The sequence below is a fragment of the Podarcis gaigeae genome, assembly GCF_964106915.1.
Source record: "Podarcis gaigeae genome assembly, chromosome: 8".
NCBI lineage: Eukaryota > Metazoa > Chordata > Lepidosauria > Squamata > Lacertidae > Podarcis > Podarcis gaigeae.
Genome location: NC_139684.1, coordinates 67,368,581 through 67,389,726, shown reverse-complemented (window position 1 = coordinate 67,389,726; position 21,146 = coordinate 67,368,581). Strand labels below are relative to the sequence as shown.

At 46.5% G+C, this 21,146-nt stretch overlaps 1 protein-coding gene across 2 annotated transcripts; it reads left to right on the top strand.

Moving 5' to 3' along the window:
- The first annotated feature begins 8 nt into the window (after positions 1–8).
- SRSF4 (serine and arginine rich splicing factor 4) lies at positions 9–20,899 on the top strand. 2 transcript variants are annotated; one of them, XM_083750855.1, is made up of 6 exons: positions 9–369; positions 8,780–8,922; positions 16,387–16,499; positions 17,925–18,139; positions 18,825–18,914; positions 19,492–20,899. In XM_083750855.1, exons 1-6 carry the CDS (start codon positions 263–265, stop codon positions 20,303–20,305), a joined length of 1,482 nt encoding a protein of 493 aa, XP_083606981.1. In that variant the 5' UTR covers positions 9–262; the 3' UTR covers positions 20,306–20,899. The 2 variants fall into 2 exon arrangements, with proteins under 2 accessions (XP_083606981.1, XP_083606982.1); XM_083750856.1 differs by lacking the exon at positions 8,780–8,922 and having other exon boundaries at positions 36–369.
- Positions 20,900–21,146: the final 247 nt, after the last annotated feature.

Here is a 21,146-nt window from a genome sequence, read left to right as displayed (position 1 = left end):
GTCACCTGACGCGCCTACGTCAGCGCGCACGCCCTTGCGTTGCGTGTGTGCTTACGCCGGCGAGGGAGAGGAGGGAAAGAAAAAAAAAAGTCCGCTGCCGCCTGCCGCCCCTCCCCCGCCTTCTCTCTCTCTCTTTCTCTCTCTCTCTTCCCTCCCCCCCCCTTCCCGTTCAGCGCTGAGCTCCGCAGGTCGAAGCTGTCGCTGAGGCCGCGTCCGCCGTCGTGCGCGGCGCCAGGCCCTCGCGAGGCTGTCGGCAAGGGAGATGCCGCGGGTCTACATCGGGCGGCTCAGCTACCAGGCCCGGGAGCGGGATGTGGAGCGGTTCTTCAAGGGCTACGGGAAGATCCTCGAGGTGGATCTCAAGAACGGGTAAGGCGTCGCCGCCGCCGCCGGGCCTAGTCCCCGGGACCCCTCGTTTCTTCCTGTCAGCGCGGCCGGGGCCTCAGAGCGCATGCGCGCCCTTTCCCCGTCCTTTCCCGCGCGCGCTTCTTGCTCGCCCGCCCTCCTCCTCCTCTTCCTCGCCGTGGCTGCCCCCGGGACCCTTCAGAATTGGCAGAGCAGAGGGGCTTCTCCCTCGGCTCCAGTTTTTAGGCCTTCCTTGTGGTGGGAGCAGCAGCTGCTTCTCCCTCAGTCTGGCGCCCCGCTGCCCCTTCTGCCCTACCGGAGAGGTGAGGGGGCCGAAGGCCTTCCTCTTAAAATGAACTTCGCTGCAGGAGCGTAAGGAAGCCGCCGCCACCGACCCCGGCCTAGCTCAGTACCGTGACTGACGGCAGCTGTCCAGGGTTTCAGGCGGGAATTCTCCCACTTGAGCTCTTCTGACAGTTGAGAGCTGTTCGGCAGGGGGACGGACTTCCTCGAAAGGTGGTGGTGGGCTTTCCTTCATTGGAGGTTTTCAAGCAGAGGTTGGGTGGCCCTCTGTCATGGATGCTTTAGCTGAGATTCCTGCTTTGCAGGGGGGTTGGACTAGATGACCCTAGGGACCCCTCTCAGCTCTTATGATGCTGTGAGGGCAGGGGTGCTTGGACCTAGGACCTTATCCATGCAAAGTGTGTGCTCCATAACAGACCCTTCCCCAAATTTGGCCGCAACTAGCAGTTCGAACAGGAGTGCCTGGCGTGCTCTGGTTCATGGGGTCACGAAGAGTCGGACATGAGTAAACGACTAAACAACAAAGCAGTTCAAAAGCACGTCAAAGTGCAAGTAAATAAATAGGTATCGCTCCGGCGGGAAAGTAAACGGCGTTTCCGTGTGCTTCTCTGGTTCGCCAGAAGCGGCTTAGTCATGCTGGCCACATGACCCAGAAGCTGTACGCATGGCTGCCTCGGCCAATAAAGCGAGATGAGCGCCGCAACCCCAGAGTTGGCCACGACCGGACCTAATGGTCAGGGGTCCCTTTACCTTTTATAGGGAGTCCCCCATATAATGTGTCTCAGACCATTTTGCTAATTCCTTCACTGAGGGGTCTTGGGAAATATATTTCTGGGTGCAAGGAATTCAAATCTGCTATCCTTTTTTTGTGGGTGGACAGCATTTAGCTGGTAAGTCTATGTGTGATGAAGCACATACAGTCGTACCTTGGATCTCGAACGCCTTGTGACTCAAATGTTTTGGCTCCCAAACGCCGCAAACCCAGAAGTGAGTGCTCTGGTTTGCAAACGTTTTTTGGAAGCCGAACGTCCAATGCGGCTTATGAGGCTTCTGATTGAGTGCAGGAAGCTCCTGCAGCCAATTAGAAGCCATGCCTTGGTCGTCAAACATTTTCGGAAGTCGAATGGACTTTCGGAGTGGATTCCGTTTGACAATCAAGGTACGACTGTAAAGTGCTTTTGGAAAACCAAAGAATTTTAATTTTACCTTCTGAAAAGTAGGTAGTTCTAAAGATTAATTCATAAATAAAAATGATAATAAAAAATATAACGGCAAGTACTTAGCAATCATTTTTAATGATTTCTATGCAGTTTAACACATTTTACTTACCAAGCAAAACTATATATTAATCTAACCAAAACATCTTTTGAATTTCCATGTTATGTTACAACTTTTTATCACTCACTTTTGGGGAAAATGGAAGTTGAAAATTTCAGCACATCCTAGTAGCAGTGCAGCCTCCACACTGGCTGTCAGCAGCTGTCCAGGATTTCCTAGAGGGGTCTCCCTGAGCCCTGTCTAAAGATGCTGGAGAATGAACCTGAGACCTTATACTGTACTTGCAAAGCATTTTCTCTGCTCTGGTGCTCTGGTCCTGCCTTCCTTTAACACAAAAAGTTCAGTGCTAAGTTTGAATTTGAAATCATCATCATCATCTTTTATTTATATCCCGCCCTCCCCAGCCAAAGTCGGGCTCAGGGCAGCTAACATCATATATATAGCATTGGTATAAAATCAAACAATAATTAAATTACCTCCTAAAACCAGGTTAAAATCAAATTAAAATCTAATTAGATGGCTTTCCGTGGTGTTAGGGTTTTTGCACCTGTAAAGCAGCATAGTCCTATACATGTTTTCTTAGAAGTCCCACTATTAGTCCTTGCACAGTAAGTGTGTTTAGGATTGCAGCCTACGTCTTGAGATTGACACTTATATGTGCTTACTTGGGAATAAGCTCCATGAAATTCATTGGGACTCACTGTGTGTGTGTGTGTGTGTGTGTGTGTGTGTGAGAGAGAGAGAGAGACAGAGAGAGTCTGCTGTGCTTAACAACAAAGTTCTAGGTGTATTTACTTAGGTAGAAAAATAATAGCTGTACCACTGTGCTAATTGGGGTTCATTACCATGTAAGTGTGCAGGAGGGCACAGCCTTAGAACACTTTTTAATGCTGCATTGTGGAAAGAATGATGCATCTGAAATGTTTCTGCTGTAAAGTTAACATGCTGGAACTCTTGCACAGTGATGCAGAGAGTACAGATTTCCTTGCTTGAAATAGGCAAAGGAAGAGATTGGCCCTCATAGCTTATTGATTTAGAGATTGTTTCCCACGCCATAATGGGTATCCTGGGATGTGTGCATACCAGGTTTTCTGATAAGTCTCCATGTGCTACATATGCAAGAAATGCAGTTTCTACAGGCCTTGTGAATATGGCATCATATGGGCATTCAGTATATTCCGTGTATGCACATTTCGTCTGAAAACATTAAAGTACTTGCATGAACATCAGCTTTGTAGTATGGTATAAGTATTACCTGGGTTGGGGAGGGAGAGTTCTTCCTTAATTAAGTGTATTGTTATTCATACATGTGACTGACAACTGACAGAATTGGAAATTACTCCTGCCCTGACACAGAATAATAAAAAAAAGCTTCTGCCCTGATGATCCGTCATAAATTTTCTGTGAGGTAAACTGTGAGGTAGCCAGTCATGGGAAACTTAATGCCTTGTTTGCTCACTGTGATGAAGGAGGTTTGTGTATGGCCATAAGGCTCCTTCAGAACTCAGCTTATTAAGCCAGTGTGTTGTAGATCCTGTGGTCAGCATGGTCAGTGGTCAGGGATGGCAGGAACTGTAATCTATCAGCATCTGGGAAGGCCACAGGTTCCCCATCCTTGCAGTATCCAAATGTGGTCATTGATAAGCTCCAAAAAAACCCTTCCAAATTAATAAAATTAGTTTCAAAAAGCAAAAGGTGCATTGATGGATCTAAATTGGCTGAAACATACAGAACTTCATACTTTGGAACTGTACTGTTGAATATCTGAGAGTCATGATGGAAAACTTGTTCAAAAACTACAGTGCAGAAAGACTTATATGGTGCACAGTGCCATTAGGGATCACCCAAATTCAGGGGTAGCCAGTATTAATAGTCATGATAGCTTCTGTGTTAAAAACATCCACATAATCTTTGAACACCGCTTTGACTGGCAGCCGTTGAAAGCAGAATGCTAGACTTGACAGGTGTTGATCTGATCCAGCAAGGCAATTCTTCTGTTCCTAATAATTTGTTGAACAGTGGAGGTTTCTCAGCAAAGAGTTTAGGCACTGAAAAACTAGTTCTGTGACTCACTGCCAGGGAAAGTAATGTGTACTTTGAGCTTTAAGAATGATGAGTCTGTAATTCATTCTGTAGCAGTTCATTATATATGGGCAGACAGCAAATTGTCATTCTAGGAAGTTTATGGATTGATTCTCCTCTGGAACAAAAAGTATGTAACATGTAAGTTACACTTGTAAATGGTATCCTGGTGTTGATTTCTGGCATGCTTGGGGATAGAATGTGGATGGTTGACATCTGTAGATATGCTGCTAACCCATACAATTCATTCCCCTCACAAAACTCTTTCCCATTTTCAGAGATTGATGGGCAGTGCATCTGTAAACAAGTGGCTTAGCTTCCAGAGCCTTTGCACCACACATAAAGGTGTTTTCATAGGCATGCTCTTGGCAGAAGATCTGGACTTCAGAAGCCTTCTGCCTTGCCCTCATGCCCTCTTCCTCCTCCCCCAAAAAACCCTCCTCTCATATGGAGGGCTGATTGGTGTCTTAAGGATAATTTTGTTGATCTGGTAACATGTAAACTTCCTAAGCCCCCTATATTGCTATAATATAATCATAAATAATTGAGCACCACTAAATTAGATGGAATTAGGATGATAAGTGAGATTGAGGAAAATATAAATCCTTTGGAGAATTATTATATTATATTTAAAAGAGCGGGACATAAGAACGCAAACAAGATGATAAATTGCTGGTAAAAATCTACAATGATGTAAGTGGGAGCGGGAGACGTGAGGGAGTCCAAAGAAGCTATGAAACTATGTTATGATATATGTTATATTGTTTATTATTTTTGCATTTGTATTTAAAATTTTTAATAAATATTTTTTTAAAAAAAAAAATATTGCTATAATATAGCTATCTGTTTCACAAGCTCACATTCTCTTTCTTCTGTTCTCTGTCTTTGGCATTCTGCTGGGCTAAACTCATTCTTATATTGGCACAAAAAATCCTGTCTCAGTGCTGGAAGTAAAAGATGAGCTCCAGGTTTTGAGCACCATGTTATCATTGCTAAATGCAGTAATTTTAACCTGATCCCACCTTTACTTTAGAATTCTGGAGTTATCTGCCTTTCTCTCTTTATATATGCTATTTCATATAGCTATCTAAAAATCTTTCAACAGACCACAGTTAATATGCCCTGGATCTAAAATCACAGTTTTATACATTTTTTTATTATTTTATGTAGCAGGTATGTTGTTGGAATAACAAGAACAATTTTCAGGTGTAGAACAATACTGTATTGTGCTTTTCCTCAGAATAACTGCGTTAGTTTTATTTGTTGGGGCTGCCATCCTTTACATTAATGCTTAGCAAACAATTACAAATTAACTGCAAGTTGTAAGATACCTTATTTTTCAGTTCTTCATTTTTTAGTTTATCCAGAATTAATGCTGATCATAGGTGCTTAGTTTGCAGGAGATTTTAAATTCATTGTTTTAAGTTTGGGGTAAATTAAGCTGTAATGTGAAGCTGGAATACTATACTACAGAGGCTGTAATCTGATGTCACACTAAGTGTGACAAGTGCAAGCTGCAATGAGGCTTAGGCTTGCACAGTGTTAGAAAATGAGATATGCATACTCCCCCTCTACCCTGAAACAGCTTTTAGGAACAGAGCACAAGTTTTCACTTCTGATTTCAGTTAGCCACAGTTCAGCATATCATCTGAACACTAAACTTTGGTTAATTTTAATTCAGGTTTGTTTAAACAAGCCAGCTTCAAAACCCATGGTTTGAAGTTCGTCTGTTTCAAACAAACCATAGATAAACCAAACTATGCTTAATCTTGTTGGTTCGGAAAACCTGACAAGTTGCTCTTAATCTATGGTGGAAGTGAAAGCTTCATAACTTATCACATTCATACCAGAAGAGGAGCAAAGGGCACATGAGTCTGAGGATCATTATAGCTTGTTTTTGTCATGCTAACCTATGGTTTAATATGATGTTCAAAGTGGGCCAGTCTAAAATACTGTACCTATCCAGAAGTCTACAGATTCATCAAGCAAAATTTGTTAGTCAACAGAACCATTCTCCTCTCTCAATGAATAGGGTCTAGTTCCTGATCTCACCCATACCTTTGAAAGTCAGTCCAAGGTCAAGGACAATCACATGTTCTTGTTTTTTCTTTGCACTTGCCCTGTAATCTATTCCTAAAAAGCACAGAGCAAAAACAAATCCTAGGTTTCCTCCAAACATTGGAGCTGCAGAGTGAGTGGGGACCACATTTCTGCAACTACATCAGAAGTTTCCCAAGCACTTACCATGACAAGTGTGGTGAGTGATATTGTGAATCCCTGATCCTAGTCCCATTTATTTTGATTAGTACTACTGTCTTTACATTTGTGTGAACATAGGCTCCTCTGAGAACCGTGAAACTGGCCTAGATCTCACAAAGTGAAGATAATGGCAAGTAAGAAATCAGAAATTAGAGGAAGAGGTAATATGGGTCATACAACTAACAGACTGAGAGGAACTTTTTTTGACAAGGACTTAATTCTGTCCAATTAGTGACAGACACCTGACATTATCCTCCCAATCAGGGGCTTGGGTAACTTGTGTTTTTTTGTTCATGTTGTCAGTTGGGTACACTAGTATTTTTAATTGCTAAAATAGTGAAAGGTTGCCCATATTGATTAGAATTCAGAGTAATAACCCTTCTGTCTCTCATTCCACAACAGAGAACTGTGAGCGTTACAGTTGGGCACTCTTCTCTGCTTCACTAACCTCACAAGGTTGTTTTGAGGATAAACTGAGTGAAGGCACTTTGAGCTCTTCAGCAGAAGAGCGATATACAGATGTGACATGCAAGTCACTAAATGATAAAAACCAACCGTCATTTGGCTCCTCCCTAGTTAGAACTGCCTCTTGCAGTGGTAATTCCATCTGATCATTATAGCCCTTAACTATGTTTAAGAAAATTGCCTCCTGGGTTTGTGTTTTCTCCTCTTCCCTCCTTTTCCCCTCTATTATCTGTATAGATTGTAAGCCGGCAGGCAAGGGTCTGTGTTTTTAAATAATTTATGTACAGCACAAAGTGGTGGTTTATAGATAAGAATAAAGTTCCTGGACTTCACCACTTCTAAAGCTTCCAGGAGAGGCCACTGGTGTTCACACTTGGAATGGGGATGCAACTCTTTTTGCACTTGACCCAACAGGCTTCCTCAGAGGAAGAACTGTGATATCATCCTGGAAAATGTAGTGCATTCCATCTGTGCAAAGGCCTAAAAGGCTCGTTGTATGGACTGAAAATCATTTTCTTGTATAATGAGATAGTGTGCATATTGTGAAAAGTGTTTGCCCTATATTTTCTTGGCATTGGCAATGAGCTGAACTTTCCTGCAAAACCAAAGCATGTGTTCATCTTCTGTACCCACACTCTCACACTAGAGATGGATGCTAAACCTGCTGTTGTTTACACATTTGGACAATAACTTGTAAACTTGCTGCTTCTGGTTTTTTCCTTGTTCATCTCTGGAGGCCATTGAGCATTTCATTTCTGTTCTCTTAATTATGTCTAGCAAGCATTATTAGAAGTTGCTTGTTCACTGAAATTGTTGATGCTTAGACTTTGAGGGGAAATCTTACAATTTTCACTTCCTAAAAATCTTGCTGAATGAGGTCATTGTAGTAGTAAGTGTTTTGTTTTCATCGGCATGAAATAATTTAAAACCTCACTATATGCAAGCAGCAATCTGGATAGAAACACTTCTCCATCTGAATAATTCAGTATCAATATCCCTCCTGATTTGCAAGAGGAATATGTAAAATTCAGAGGTCTACAATGGAATGTTACTTGAATAAAACACTTAGGAATGTGGTTTCTTCCAGATTTTCAACAATAAGAGATTACAATAGCAAAAAGATTACCAGCACAAAAATAAAAAAAATATCTGGAACAGTACAAACAATACCCTTTTTCCTGGTTAGAAAGGATTACTACAGTTAATGTGGTTTTTCTCCTTAAAATTCTATTCCTTTTGGGAATGTTGCCTTTGGAAAGAAAACCATGAAGTGTATGGTGAAGCAAACCACATAGAACTGCTAACACTAATCTTGGTGTTTTGATAGCCAGTAGAGGAGGCCTTGAATTTCCTGATGTTAAAAGGTACAGTGGTATCTCGCAAGACAAAATTAATTCGTTCTGCGAGTTTTTTCGTCTTGCGAATTTTTCATCTTGCAAAGCACGGATTCCCATAGGAATGCACTGAATGTTTTCATCTTGCGAAGCAAGCCCATAGGGAAATTCGTCTTGCGAAGCAACTCAAAAAACGAAAAACTCTTTCGTCTTGCGAGTTTTTCGTCTTACGAGGCATTTGTCTTGCGAGGTACCACTGTATAGTCAAGTGGTAAAATTGGCAATGATCAATAGTCGCTTTATCTTAAACTGATGCCTGCTCAAATTTGAAAATGGGGGAGCACCCATATACATGTATGCCTATATTTACAATATACTTCAAATAACTGGCGATGAATAATAAAGTCATGAAGAGATAGGAATAACACACTTTTGAGTGCTGTTATGGCAGGCAGGCATCGTTTTCTAATATTTGCGACAAAGCTTTTCTTGAGGTATATCAGCCTCTTTTGCCCTATGGTAAGACTTGACAGCTATTCTTATGCCATACTTTTGTTGTCACCATTGAACTTCTAAGGCTACACTTGGAGAGAGATGCTTGTCAACAGCTCCCATACTGCATAGATCCCATGCTGCCCATGCCACTGTTGGCCAGAATTGTGAAGGTAACTCTTGACGTGGTTGATGCTGGATCTGTTTTTGTCTCCCCTTAGGTATGGCTTTGTTGAGTTTGATGATGTGCGTGATGCTGATGACGCTGTTTATGAGCTAAATGGCAAAGATCTATGTGGGGAACGTGTAATTGTTGAGCATGCCCGGGGCCCTCGCCGCGACAGCAGTTACGGTTCTGGACGCAGTAAGCACTAACATACCGTTGTATTGGTGCCTTTTATTCTATTTAAAACACAGCATTTAAAAACAGTATTTTTTTAATTTAAAATGTAAAGTTTGATTACTGTAGATTTTATTAAAGTAATATTATTTAGTGTCAGGACTGCCGCTAGGTCCCAGCTCACAGAGGACCAACGCCCAGTGGATATTATATACAAAAGTCTTTATTGAAGTTTAGTTTCCATTTCCAAGCTCTGGGCGCGCAGGCCCACGTCTTAACGCTAGACCGGCTAAGTCCCCTCTGACTCACTGCTCCACCCACACCAGTTTAAGATTCTAGCCTGGCTCCACCTCTTGCGCTGCTCTTTCCTGCGTTGGGTCCTTCTGCCCTCTGGGGTTCCCTCCTTCCTGGACTCCTCTGACGCGGAGCCTCCTGAGTCTTGCCCCTCCCTCCGGCGGGCTTTAGGACCTGGCTCCCTTCCCGGGCTCCCCGCTGTGCCGCGCTCCTGTACATTTGAACTTGGCGCGCGCGCCCAGCCGGTGACTTTCCTTCTGACCGTTTCCCCGCTTCCTGATGTGGGTGTTGCCAAACCTGACTCCTCTCCTCCCTCTGGTGGTGAGGACACTGGTCCCGACTCCTGGGACTCCCCCTCCCCACTGCGCTCTGGTGGAGACGCTGGCCCTGATCTCCAGCTGCTGTTCAGAGACTCCCCGCTGGCCCCTCCCTCTTGAGGTTTCTCCCTTGGAATCTCCCTTGCTCTGGCCACCGGCGCTCCCTTCTGTGAGTCCTCCGATTCGCTAGAGAGGCTTGTGGAATAACTCTGGCCACTGTCACTGCCTGCGCCCCCCTCGTACTCCTCCTCCTCACTCTCCATTTGCTCCCCCTCCTGTGTCTCTCCTTCTGAACCCCTGACATCCATCCCCCCCTCGAAGCCCCCCCTTCCCCCCTCCCCCTCTTCCGGTGCGGGTTCCGGGTGCTCCATTGTTGTAGGGGTGATTCCAGGATACAGCTCGTCCCCTGAGGCTTGCAACCATCGAGATAAGTCCGGGAAGTCCCCCATGGGCTCGTCGACGACGACCTCCTCCGCTTCCATCTCCTGCGCGGTGTGCTCGAAATCTGCGCTCGACCCCAAATCCCCCAAGAGCCCTCCTCCCCCTGTTGTTTGATGGGGGTCCACCTCCCAGGGCCCCTTCGGCATGTCTCTGCGCCAGCCCACCTCGGGTTGGTCCTCCCACCAATAAGATCCCCCCGTGCTAAAACCTGAAAGTGATCCCTCCGGAGAGCTGCCTCCCGGAGCCGAGTCCTCAGCTGACGAGAAACCCCTGAAAGTGCTGGCCGAGAGTGTGGGTGTGAACAAACAATCCTCGAAAAAGCCCGCCGGCATAGGCTTGTGCGGGAAAAGTGTGTGGAATTCTTCCTTGAGCAACTGCTCTTCCACTGCGTAATCCGGCACCCACCTGTTGGCGCTGGCCGGGGTGTCCTCCGTGGCGAGAAGATATTCAATCCCGTCCTCCCCCCACCTTGAGTCTAAAATCTCAGTGGCTTCATTAAGTGGCTCCCCTTTCGGCGACCCCCCTTTTTTGGGCGCTTCTCTGAGCGGGTCTGGCGCCTTCCCCGGTGCTTGAAACCTGTGGGGCTCTCTGTAGGGCGTGAGCACTGATCTATGAAAGACCGGGTGCATTCTGGAACCCTCCGGGAGTGTCAACCGGAAGGCCACTGGGTTGATCTGCGCCTCTACTTGGTAAGGCCCTAGCTGCTTGTGCCCTAGTTTCTTCTTGGCTAACGATCTGGCTGGAACTGCTTGTGCTGCCAACCAGACCCAGTCTCCCACCTGGATGTCCTCCCCAACCCTCCTGTGTCGATCTGCCTGCACTTTGTAAGCCTGTTTTGCCAACTCTAACTGCCTCCTGAGCTGCTCGTGGATCTCCTGCAACTCCGCTGCCACTTCCTCTGCTCCCTGTGGCTCCCCCTCCCGCACTGTGTCCAGACCCGGGAAGGTTCTGGGATGCCTCCCGTAGTTGGCAAAAAATGGGGTCACCCCCGTGGACCCGTGCTTCGTGTTGTTGTAGGCAAACTCGGCCAACGGTAGATAGTCCACCCAGGTCGATGGCTGCTGGTTCGCGTAGCATCTCAGGTACTGCTGCATGATGGCGTTGACCCTTTCCGCCTGCCCGTTAGTTTGCGGGTGTCTCGCCGACGCCAGGCTGACCTTGACGTTCAGGAATCCCATCAGCTTTTGCCAGAAGTTGGAGATGAACTGGCGCCCCCGGTCGGACAAAATAGACCGTGGTAGGCCGTGCACCTTGAACACGTGGTCTATGAACATCTTAGCGGTCTGCTCGGCCGTGGCCACCTTCGCGCACGGAATGAAGTGGGCCATCTTGGTGAACAGGTCCACTACCACGAGCACTGCCGTCTTGCCCCTTGAGCTGGGTAGATCTGTGACAAAGTCCAGGGCTACCCTCTCCCACGGTACGAACGGTGTCTGTAGCGGTTCCAACAGGCCCGCCGGCGGCTGGTGCACAGGCTTAGCCCTTTGGCAGGTGTCGCACCTATTGACATAGTCCGCGACATCCCCCCGCATCTTAGGCCACCAAAAGTCTCTGGCTACTAAGTCCACCGTCTTCTCCTTGCCGAAGTGCCCCGCGCTGGGCGCGTCGTGCAGCTGTTGCAGGACCTTCGCGCGGAGGCTGTCTCCTGGTACGTAGAGGACTCCCTTGCGTAGGAGCAGGCCGTCTCGCACTTGGAATTCGTCTCCCCTCGCCTTGCCACTGCACACCTCCTCCATCTTGGCTCGGGCGAACGAGTCTGTTCGCAGCGCGCGGCGCACCGCGTCCAGGTCCACCGTGGCTGACGCGCATGCCCACGCCTGTGGTGTGAAAATGTGCTTGGCCGCCGCCGGTGCCTCTGCCTCCAGATACTGCGGTTTTCTGGACAGCGCGTCCGCCAAGACGTTGCTGTTTCCTGGGATGTACTCAATTCTGAAGTCGAAATCTGCAAAGAACTCCGCCCAGCGGATGTGTCGCTGGTTCAGGAACCTCGCCGTGCGCCAGTACTCCAAGTTCTTATGGTCTGTGCGGACCTGCACCGTGTGCTTGGCTCCGACGAGGAAGTGCCGCCACGCCTTGAAGGCTGCATGTATGGCCAGCAACTCCCTGTCCCAAATGGTGTAGTTCTGCTCCGCTTTGCTGAGTTTTCTGGAGTAGAAAGCGCACGGCCTCCAGTCCCCCTGGTGGTCTTGCTGCAACAGAACGGCTCCCACGGCCCTGTCTGAGGCGTCCGTCTCCACTCTCATGGGCCTGCTGGGATTTACGTGCAGTAGGTTCTCTTCGGAAGCGAAGAGCTGCTTGAGCTTCTGAAAGGACTGCTCTGCCTGCTCCGTCCAGATGAACCTCTTCTTCTTGGAACTGAGGGTGTCGGTGATGGCCGCTGTCTGCATGGCGAAACCCTTGATGAACTTGCGATAAAAGTTGGCAAAACCGACAAACCTCTGTACTTCCTTCCTATTGCGTGGGCTCTTCCAATCCAGTACTGCACGTACCTTGGCACCGTCCATAGCCAGTCCCTTGTCGGACAGTTTGTAGCCCAAGAAATCCACCTCCGTCTTGTCGAACTGGCACTTCTCCAGCTTGGCGTACAGCCTGTGCTCCCGCAGCCTCTGCAGAACTTCCCTAACATCTCTCTCGTGAGCCTCCGGCGATTCCGAGAAGATTAGGATGTCATCCAGGAAGCAGACGCACTTCTTGTAGAGGAGACCCGCCAAGACATGATGCATGAAGGCTTGAAAGCAGTGGGAACCATTTTTTAATCCAAAAGGCATAACTCTGTATTCATAAGTGCCCAGCGGCGTAAACATGGTTGTTTTCCACTCGTCGCCTTCCCGTACGCGAATGAGATTGTACGCTCCGCGCAGATCCAACTTGGTAAAGATGCGACCCTTCCTCACCGTCGCCAGCAGGTCATCGATCTTGGGCATAGGGAATGCTGAGGGCTTGGTCTTGAGGTTCAAGAAGCGGAAATCAACGACCAGCCTCTTTTGGGGCGTGTCCCGCTTCTTTACAAAGAACACGGGACTGCCTCCTGCCGCCTTGGACTCCCGGATGAATCCCCGCTTCAGGTTGTGATCTATGAACTCCCTGAGCTCTTGCAATTCATCCTCAGACATGGAGTACAGTTTCCCCGTCGGGAGCGTCGCCCCGGGCAGGAGGTCGATCTTGCAGTCGTAGGGTCTGTGGGGTGGCAGCTTATCCGCCTCTTTCTCGCAGAAGACCTCCAAAAACTCCTTGTATTTGTTAGGCACCGCTTGCAACATGCCCAAGTTCAGCTGTGGTCCATCCTCGTGCCCCTCATCTTCCAAGTCCGCCAGGATGCAGTGTTCTGCGCAGTAAGAGGAGCCGAAGGTCAGTTGCCGCTGGTACCAAGCTAATGCTGGGCTGTGCCTATCCAGCCAACTCATTCCCAACACTATGGGCGTGTCTGACAGGCGGGTGACGTTGAAGCTGATGACCTCACGGTGGTTTCCAATGCGCATCACCATTGGCGGCGTCTGCTGTAGCACTTGCCCTCCCAGTAGCTCCCTGCCGTCCACTGTGACGACTTTCAGAGGTACCGCCGCTGGCAGAAGGGCTATGCCATGTTGCTGGAGGAACTGCATGTCTATAAAATCTGCATTGCTCCCCGAGTCTACGGTGATGGGAATTTCCACCAGTAGCCCATTGGGGAGCTGAAGGGATGCGGTGAGCTGCACTACTGGTTTGGGTGGGAGGGGGTCGGTGGGCTGTAAGATCCCTGGGGATTGCTTCACTGACTTGTCTGGCTGGTCCCCAGAGATGCCATCTCCAGCCAGACAGTGGAGTTTTCCTGCTGCGACTCCCTCTGCTGAATTGCGTCTGTTACTGTCGCTGCGGCTGCAGTATGCTTGTGAAACCGCTGGGGACACTCTTTTGCCATATGCTGAGCACTGTCGCAGATGTAGCACTTCCTGGTTCCTCTAGGAGGCTTCATCTTGACTGCTCCCGGAGTTAGGGCTCCGACTGTGGAGTGAGCCTTAGCACCACCTATCTCCATCGGCTCCTCTCCCCCTCCCAGCGGAGGCATGGATCGAGCGCGCGCCGCCTCCTTGGGGAAGGGAGGCAGTCCTTTCGCTGGCGTGCGTCCCAAATGCCCTTCCTCCCTGCCCCAAGGGCGTCCTTCCAACCGAACCCCAATGGAGAGTGCCCGTTCCACCACTTCCTTGGTGGTTTGGGGTCTTCCCCCCCTTGCGATCTCATCTTTCACAGCTCCGCTCAACCCCTCCCAGAACAGGTCTCTGACGGCAGGCGATTCTTTCTCCCAGGCTAGTACATTCACCAATCCGAAAAAACGTGCATGATATTGCCTCACAGTGGCTTTACCTTGTCTTAGTCCGTGAATCTCCCTCCTAGCGATATCCACATCAATCTCAGATAAAAAACACGCATCCATCACTTTAATGAAGGCAGCCGCATTTTGGAGGGCTGGATCCTTGTCTCTCCATAGATTGCGCAGCCACGATTTTGCCTCCCCCCGCAAATGCGAAATAATAAATCCCACTTTCTCTCCCTCATTTTTAAAGTCTTTGTCAAGCAGCTGCAATGTATAAATCACATCTGCTCTGAAGTTAGGATACTCCTGCAGGTCCCCATTGAAGTGAGATACCAGGCTCCCTCCTCTGTTTCCCAGCCCAATCCCTTCTGGTCTGGTGGCTGGGAGCCTCTGTGTACTTAGCACTTCTAACCTGGTTCGCAGATCCTGGCAGGCAGCAGCTGCTTCCTGTTCTTTCTTTCTGGAAGCCGCAATTTCTGCAGTCAACTGCGTCACTGCGTTTTGCAAACTCGCTATCCTCTCTTCGGTAGTCATTTCCCTGTTTTTCGTGAGCTCGCGAAGCACCAATCTTCACCCCTCGCTGCTTTCCCGCACTCCACGAGGTTGCAAAATTGGTGAAAATGGAGAGGGGACTTACTGTCAGGACTGCCGCTAGGTCCCAGCTCACAGAGGACCAACGCCCAGTGGATATTATATACAAAAGTCTTTATTGAAGTTTAGTTTCCATTTCCAAGCTCTGGGCGCGCAGGCCCACGTCTTAACGCTAGACCGGCTAAGTCCCCTCTGACTCACTGCTCCACCCACACCAGTTTAAGATTCTAGCCTGGCTCCACCTCTTGCGCTGCTCTTTCCTGCGTTGGGTCCTTCTGCCCTCTGGGGTTCCCTCCTTCCTGGACTCCTCTGACGCGGAGCCTCCTGAGTCTTGCCCCTCCCTCCGGCGGGCTTTAGGACCTGGCTCCCTTCCCGGGCTCCCCGCTGTGCCGCGCTCCTGTACATTTGAACTTGGCGCGCGCGCCCAGCCGGTGACTTTCCTTCTGACCGTTTCCCCGCTTCCTGATGTGGGTGTTGCCAAACCTGACTCCTCTCCTCCCTCTGGTGGTGAGGACACTGGTCCCGACTCCTGGGACTCCCCCTCCCCACTGCGCTCTGGTGGAGACGCTGGCCCTGATCTCCAGCTGCTGTTCAGAGACTCCCCGCTGGCCCCTCCCTCTTGAGGTTTCTCCCTTGGAATCTCCCTTGCTCTGGCCACCGGCGCTCCCTTCTGTGAGTCCTCCGATTCGCTAGAGAGGCTTGTGGAATAACTCTGGCCACTGTCACTGCCTGCGCCCCCCTCGTACTCCTCCTCCTCACTCTCCATTTGCTCCCCCTCCTGTGTCTCTCCTTCTGAACCCCTGACATTTAGATATTAATATATTCAACTTTTTAAACTGTAATTAACTAAATGAACCTTAATTTTCATTATTTTATTTTGTAAATATATGAATATATTTGTAATGTGATTGTTTAACATAGACTTAACAAAGACCTCAATGTTTCAATTAAGAGTCCTTTGAGGCTAAGATGACTGCCTGTTCCATTTGCTGACCCTGGGTTGCCTTTCCATGAGTGGCTCTTTGACCTTTGTGGCCCTTGGCTGACCCAAAAAGGAAGCCATGTGACGACCGCAACCTTTTCCCATTAGACGTGGGTGGTGAGGACCCCAAGGGTTAGAGACAGATGTGATTAAACTGAAATAGGTGCCTGAAACCTTTATTCATGTTATATATTCAGAAAGCTTTAAATCAATGTAAGTAACATTAGTAACTGACTATAGTGATTTGGTTTTTTTTTTTTCAAAAACATTATTATTTTTTATTAACTTAAACTTAGTTGCATGTTTAATTTTAATAGTAAATATAAAATATACAGTCTTTTAATTATATGCTAATGTTCTAGACATAATGTATATAGACCTTTTTAAATGTCTGACTCTCATAACATAAAAATTTTAACACTGAGAATGTAGTTTAGGCTAATGGGAGGGGGGAACTAAATGTATTTACTGGCTGTTGGGTAGACTAGTTTTTATTTTCTTTGGGGGTATAGATTAACCACCTGGCTCCACTACCTTACCTGAAGTATTCCATCTGCTTATCACCTCTAAAGGTGGATATGGTTATAGAAGAAGTGGAAGAGATAAGTACGGTCCTCCGACCCGTACTGAATACAGATTGATCGTTGAAAATCTGTCAAGTCGTTGCAGTTGGCAGGATTTGAAGGTATGCCATCTCTGTGCCTCTGCTAGTGCTGATAAAGGTTTGAAAACATAAATTGTGCTTCTCTTTTTAAGCCTTGCTTTTGGCCTGTGGTCTACGCAAATATATTTTTCATTTTTCATGGAAACCCTGGGTGGTATTCAGTTATGCTTTACTCAGAGTAAACTCACTGAAATTTGTGAACATTACTAAGATAATTAATTTCAATGGATCTATGCTTAGCTGAATACCACCACCTGCTCAGAATAACTGACATTGTGTTAACTCTTACTGCAGTGTACAAAGCACAACAGAGAACAGTAAAAGTGATAAGCTCCTTGAGCATGAGGGTTTCAGCCTGTGCAGTTATTATGCACACTGAATATTTTACTATTTCAGATGTTTTATTTCATTTAGTTGTTTCATGAAAGTTATATAGACTGCTTGATTGTAAAAAGGAAAAAAAAAGACCCTCGTGCATAAATGCAGATAAGATGCTTCTGAAGTAATACAAGGTTTTGTACCTAAACTCACGTGTTGCTATGCATTTTGAAAACCTTCCCAAACAGCCAGCTTGCAGGGAATTGGGGGGGGGGGGCTTTCCTCTGGTTTCCTGGCTCATGTGGTTTACTGTCATGACAGGCCTGCTTCCCTTGGAAGGCAGTGGGCTAAAATAGTACTGCGGCCACTTTGAGGAGATTAAGGGTGATAGACCCCATAATGCAAACTGAGATGCAGAAGGATGTGTGCAGAGAAAAGGAAGGCTGAAAAGTCTGCTATGCATGCAGTCTATGAAGTCTTGGTTGAATTGCTTGAGCAGATGCAATAATATCCAAGCAGGATAGTCCCTGTTGAATTACACTATCTGCTTTATCCTTTCTGGCCATTTTTACCAGTAATTGGACAGTATTGTTCCTCCTTTGCCAGCCCAACAGTATCATCTTCAAACAGAATGTCTGAGGTTAGAATTGCCTCTGGTAATAGACCACAGTGCTCCTTGTGTTTTAGACCAGAGGTGAGGCTTGGTGTAGTTTGCAGCCATTTTCTTGGCTTTTTCATCTGTCCATCTGAGAGGGAATCAAGAGGACATCAATAAGCTGAACATTCTCACATTCACACTTTGTAAAAGAAATGCAGTCTAGTGTGCTTTTCAGTTGCAGCATCTAGGGCAGAGCTTTCCAGACTTTTCATGTTGGTGACACACTTTTTAGACATGCATCTTTTCACGACACAGTAATTCTGTTTTACTTGCAAACCGGAGGTTAAACTAAACCCTTTGCAGCCCTGGGAGGAGTGCAGGGAGCCTTTGCACGACACCTACACACTTCAGCCGACACATTAACATGTCACGACACACAGCTTTGAAAGCTCTGACCTAGGGGGGGATGATAACAGACAGAATCAGCTTGAAAGCATAGGTATATTCACAGGCAATGTTCTGTCTTCCAGGATTATATGCGTCAGGCAGGTGAAGTGACGTATGCTGACGCACACAAAGGTAGAAAGAATGAAGGTGTGATTGAGTTCAAATCCTATTCTGACATGAAAAGAGCCCTTGAAAAGCTGGATGGGACAGAAGTAAATGGTAGGAAGATAAGGCTAGTGGAAGACAGGCCTGGGTCCAGGCGCCGCCGCTCCTACTCTAGAAGTCGGACTCATTCGAGGTAAGTCTGTTCACAACACTCCTTGGCAGAGCAAACGTTTGTTAGAGCTGCTGGAAATTAATGTGTTGCACCCTTTCTTTGTTAACCTTGAAGGATCTGTGGTGAGTTGCAGAACTGTGAAGTTCTCTTGTTGGGTGATGGAAATAGAGGGGTGCTTTAAACTTAATTCCAACCATGATCAAACAGATGAGAGTTTAGGTTTACTCATTACTAATCTCCACCTCTGATCTTGGTTTGAGGCACAGCCAAAGTTAGTAATTTCATTCAAGCCAGCAAACTGTGTTCATGCCTTACAAATCACAGTTTGAAGCCAGAGTGAAACCTGGGTAGAGCCATAGCTCAGTAGCAGAATAGCAGAATCCTTGACATCTCTGGATAGGGGTTTCAGGAGCTTTTTCTACCCCTATCTGAAGCTGGAGAGCCGCTGCATCTATTGATCTCTTCCCTGATATAAGGCAGCTTTCCATGGTCCTGTAGTTTGCCACAAGCCAGGATCAGACACACGGAATTATTGTGCATGGGTGAAGGGAAGACAAACCTGAGGTATTTATACTTAATCAAAACAAAAACAAAAAGAACCCAGCAACCTCCCTCCCCCCACCCATTTGCTATGCCGTGTTTCAGGAGTCTCCTAAAAATATGTAAAGACTTATAGCTACAACAATGATTTTTTTCTTTCTTTCAGGTCCCGCTCTCGAAGCAGACACTCACGTAAAAGCAGGAGTCGTAGTGGCAGTAGTAAAAGCAGTCATTCAAAGAGCAGATCACGATCCAGGTAGAGCAAACTCAAAGTTACATAATTTTCAAAATACTTCAGAGGATACTGATTAAGTGGTTTTAACCGATGTCAACATGAACAAATCTTGCGTACATAGCTGTGAAATCTAATCATTATAGATCCCTAATTTGCAGTGATTTTTGCTTTGATTTTTTTCTTGAATTCCAGATCCCATTATTACCCTCGTTAGCTTTAAAATCTAGATACTGATCCCTTACTGTTCTATTTCTGTCCCCTTCCTGTGGGTTTCATTTATTAACAGCTTGTGTGATTTGTTTCTGTAGCAATAATACTCATTTAAGTGCTACAACACATAAGTCAGATTCTGGTTACAGTACAGTATAGGAAGTTCTTAAAATGTGAACAAACACTGAATGTCTCGCAGGGAAATGTGCAAGGAGGGAACATAGTGAACATATGAGCGGAAACTGATACAAGTTCAATTATTTCAACAGGGTAAGACTTGCAAGCTTCTGTTTGAGTAACAAAATCACAGAGGCTAAATTTCATTCCTGCCGATAACTCATGAAGATTTATATAAGAATTCTTTGCTACTTTTGGTTTTGCTTCTTAGGTCAAGATCCCATTCCAGAAGCAAGAGTCGCAGCCGAAGCAAAAGTCGAAGCCAAAAAGCAAAAAGCAGGAGTCCGAGTAAAGATGATAAAAGCAGGAGCCGCAGCAGAAGTGCAGAGAAATCCCGAAGTAAAAGTAAAGACAAGCCAGAGGATGTGGTGCAGAATAATGACGATGTTGATGATGATGACCGAGCAAAAAGTAGAAGTCCCAGCAAGGAAAAGAGTAAGAGTAAAAGCAGGAGTAGGAGTGGCAGTAAAGAGAAAGCAGAAGAGGAGGAGAGGGGCAGTGTGAGGGGCAGTAGAAGTAAAGAGAGAGAGAAGAGTGTCAGCAAGGCGAGAAGTAGGAGCAAAGAGGGGAGTAGGAGCAGGAGCCGTAGCAAAAGTAAGGACAAGAGGAAAGGTAGGAAGAGGAGCAGAGAGGCCAGTAGGAGCAGGAGCAGGAGTCGCAGCAGAAGTGAGAAAAGCAAGAGGCGGAGTAAACATGACAGCAAGTCTAGCAGCAAGAAGAAAAAGAGAGAAGACCAAGAACGGTCTAGATCCAGGTCTAGATCCAGGTCCAGATCTCAGTCCAAGGAAAAAGAGCATATAAAAGCAGAACCAGACACAAAGGAAGCAAAAAGTGAGGGTGAGGAAATGGACACCCGCTGTAAATCCCGGTCCAGGTCAAATTCCAATTCTAAACAAAATGTCAGATCAAAATCTCGCTCCAGATCCAAATCTGTTTCAAAGCCAAGATCCCAATCCAAGTCTAGATCGCGGTCTGCCTCTAGATCGCATTCCCAATCTAGATCAAGGTCTCGGTCCAGATCCTAAACTTGCTGCAACCACACTTAGAGCTCTATGAGAAGTCTTTTGTACATGTTTGGTAGTTGTAGCACAAGTGATTGGAGTAGAACACATGTCACTGCTGTACATTTTTAAAACCCCGCCCCACAATGGTGTGTCTTAAGTGTTCAGTCCAGTGCTCCCTCTCTGTCGCACATTCTGGAAAATGATACTGAGAGTCTCATCAGATCATCTTCCTGGATTTCCAGAATAGCCATAGAGAATGAGCACTGCTTTTCGATGGGCTTCTAAGATTGGAATGATGACTCCTAGGTAGGTATGGTAACTTCAACAATTTGCCCTTAAATTGATGCCCTTTGATGTACGCCATTTAGTGAAAAGTGCAGAGTCTTAAATTTCATATTACTTTTGTTTCATATTTTGGACTTGCAGAGTTTGTTAATAGCACAGTCAAGAAAAATAGATACCTACAGTAAACCATAGGAAGGGAGGGGGGAGTAGAGTTCCACATTCTGGTATTGTGACAATATCCTTGTTTTATATTTTTTTATTTTTCCCCATCTTGCAAAGTACAGTGGCCCCTGTTTCCATTAAATTTGAATAAAGACTATTTTTGCTTGACCACACGTTGTAATGGTTTTAAGTTATGCTGATTTGTTCCTTTACATGTTCATAAGTTTTAGGCAAGATCTTCAGAAAACAGTATTTTTCCAACATATTAATTCCTGTTATCAAGACTCCATAGTACTATTATGTGGCTGCTGACAAGATCCCTGCACAACTTGGCTTACGGTTGAAACAAAGCAAGTATCTCTGACGTACACCCTTAAGGGGATATATGACCAGTTTATTATGACCTGTTTTTAAA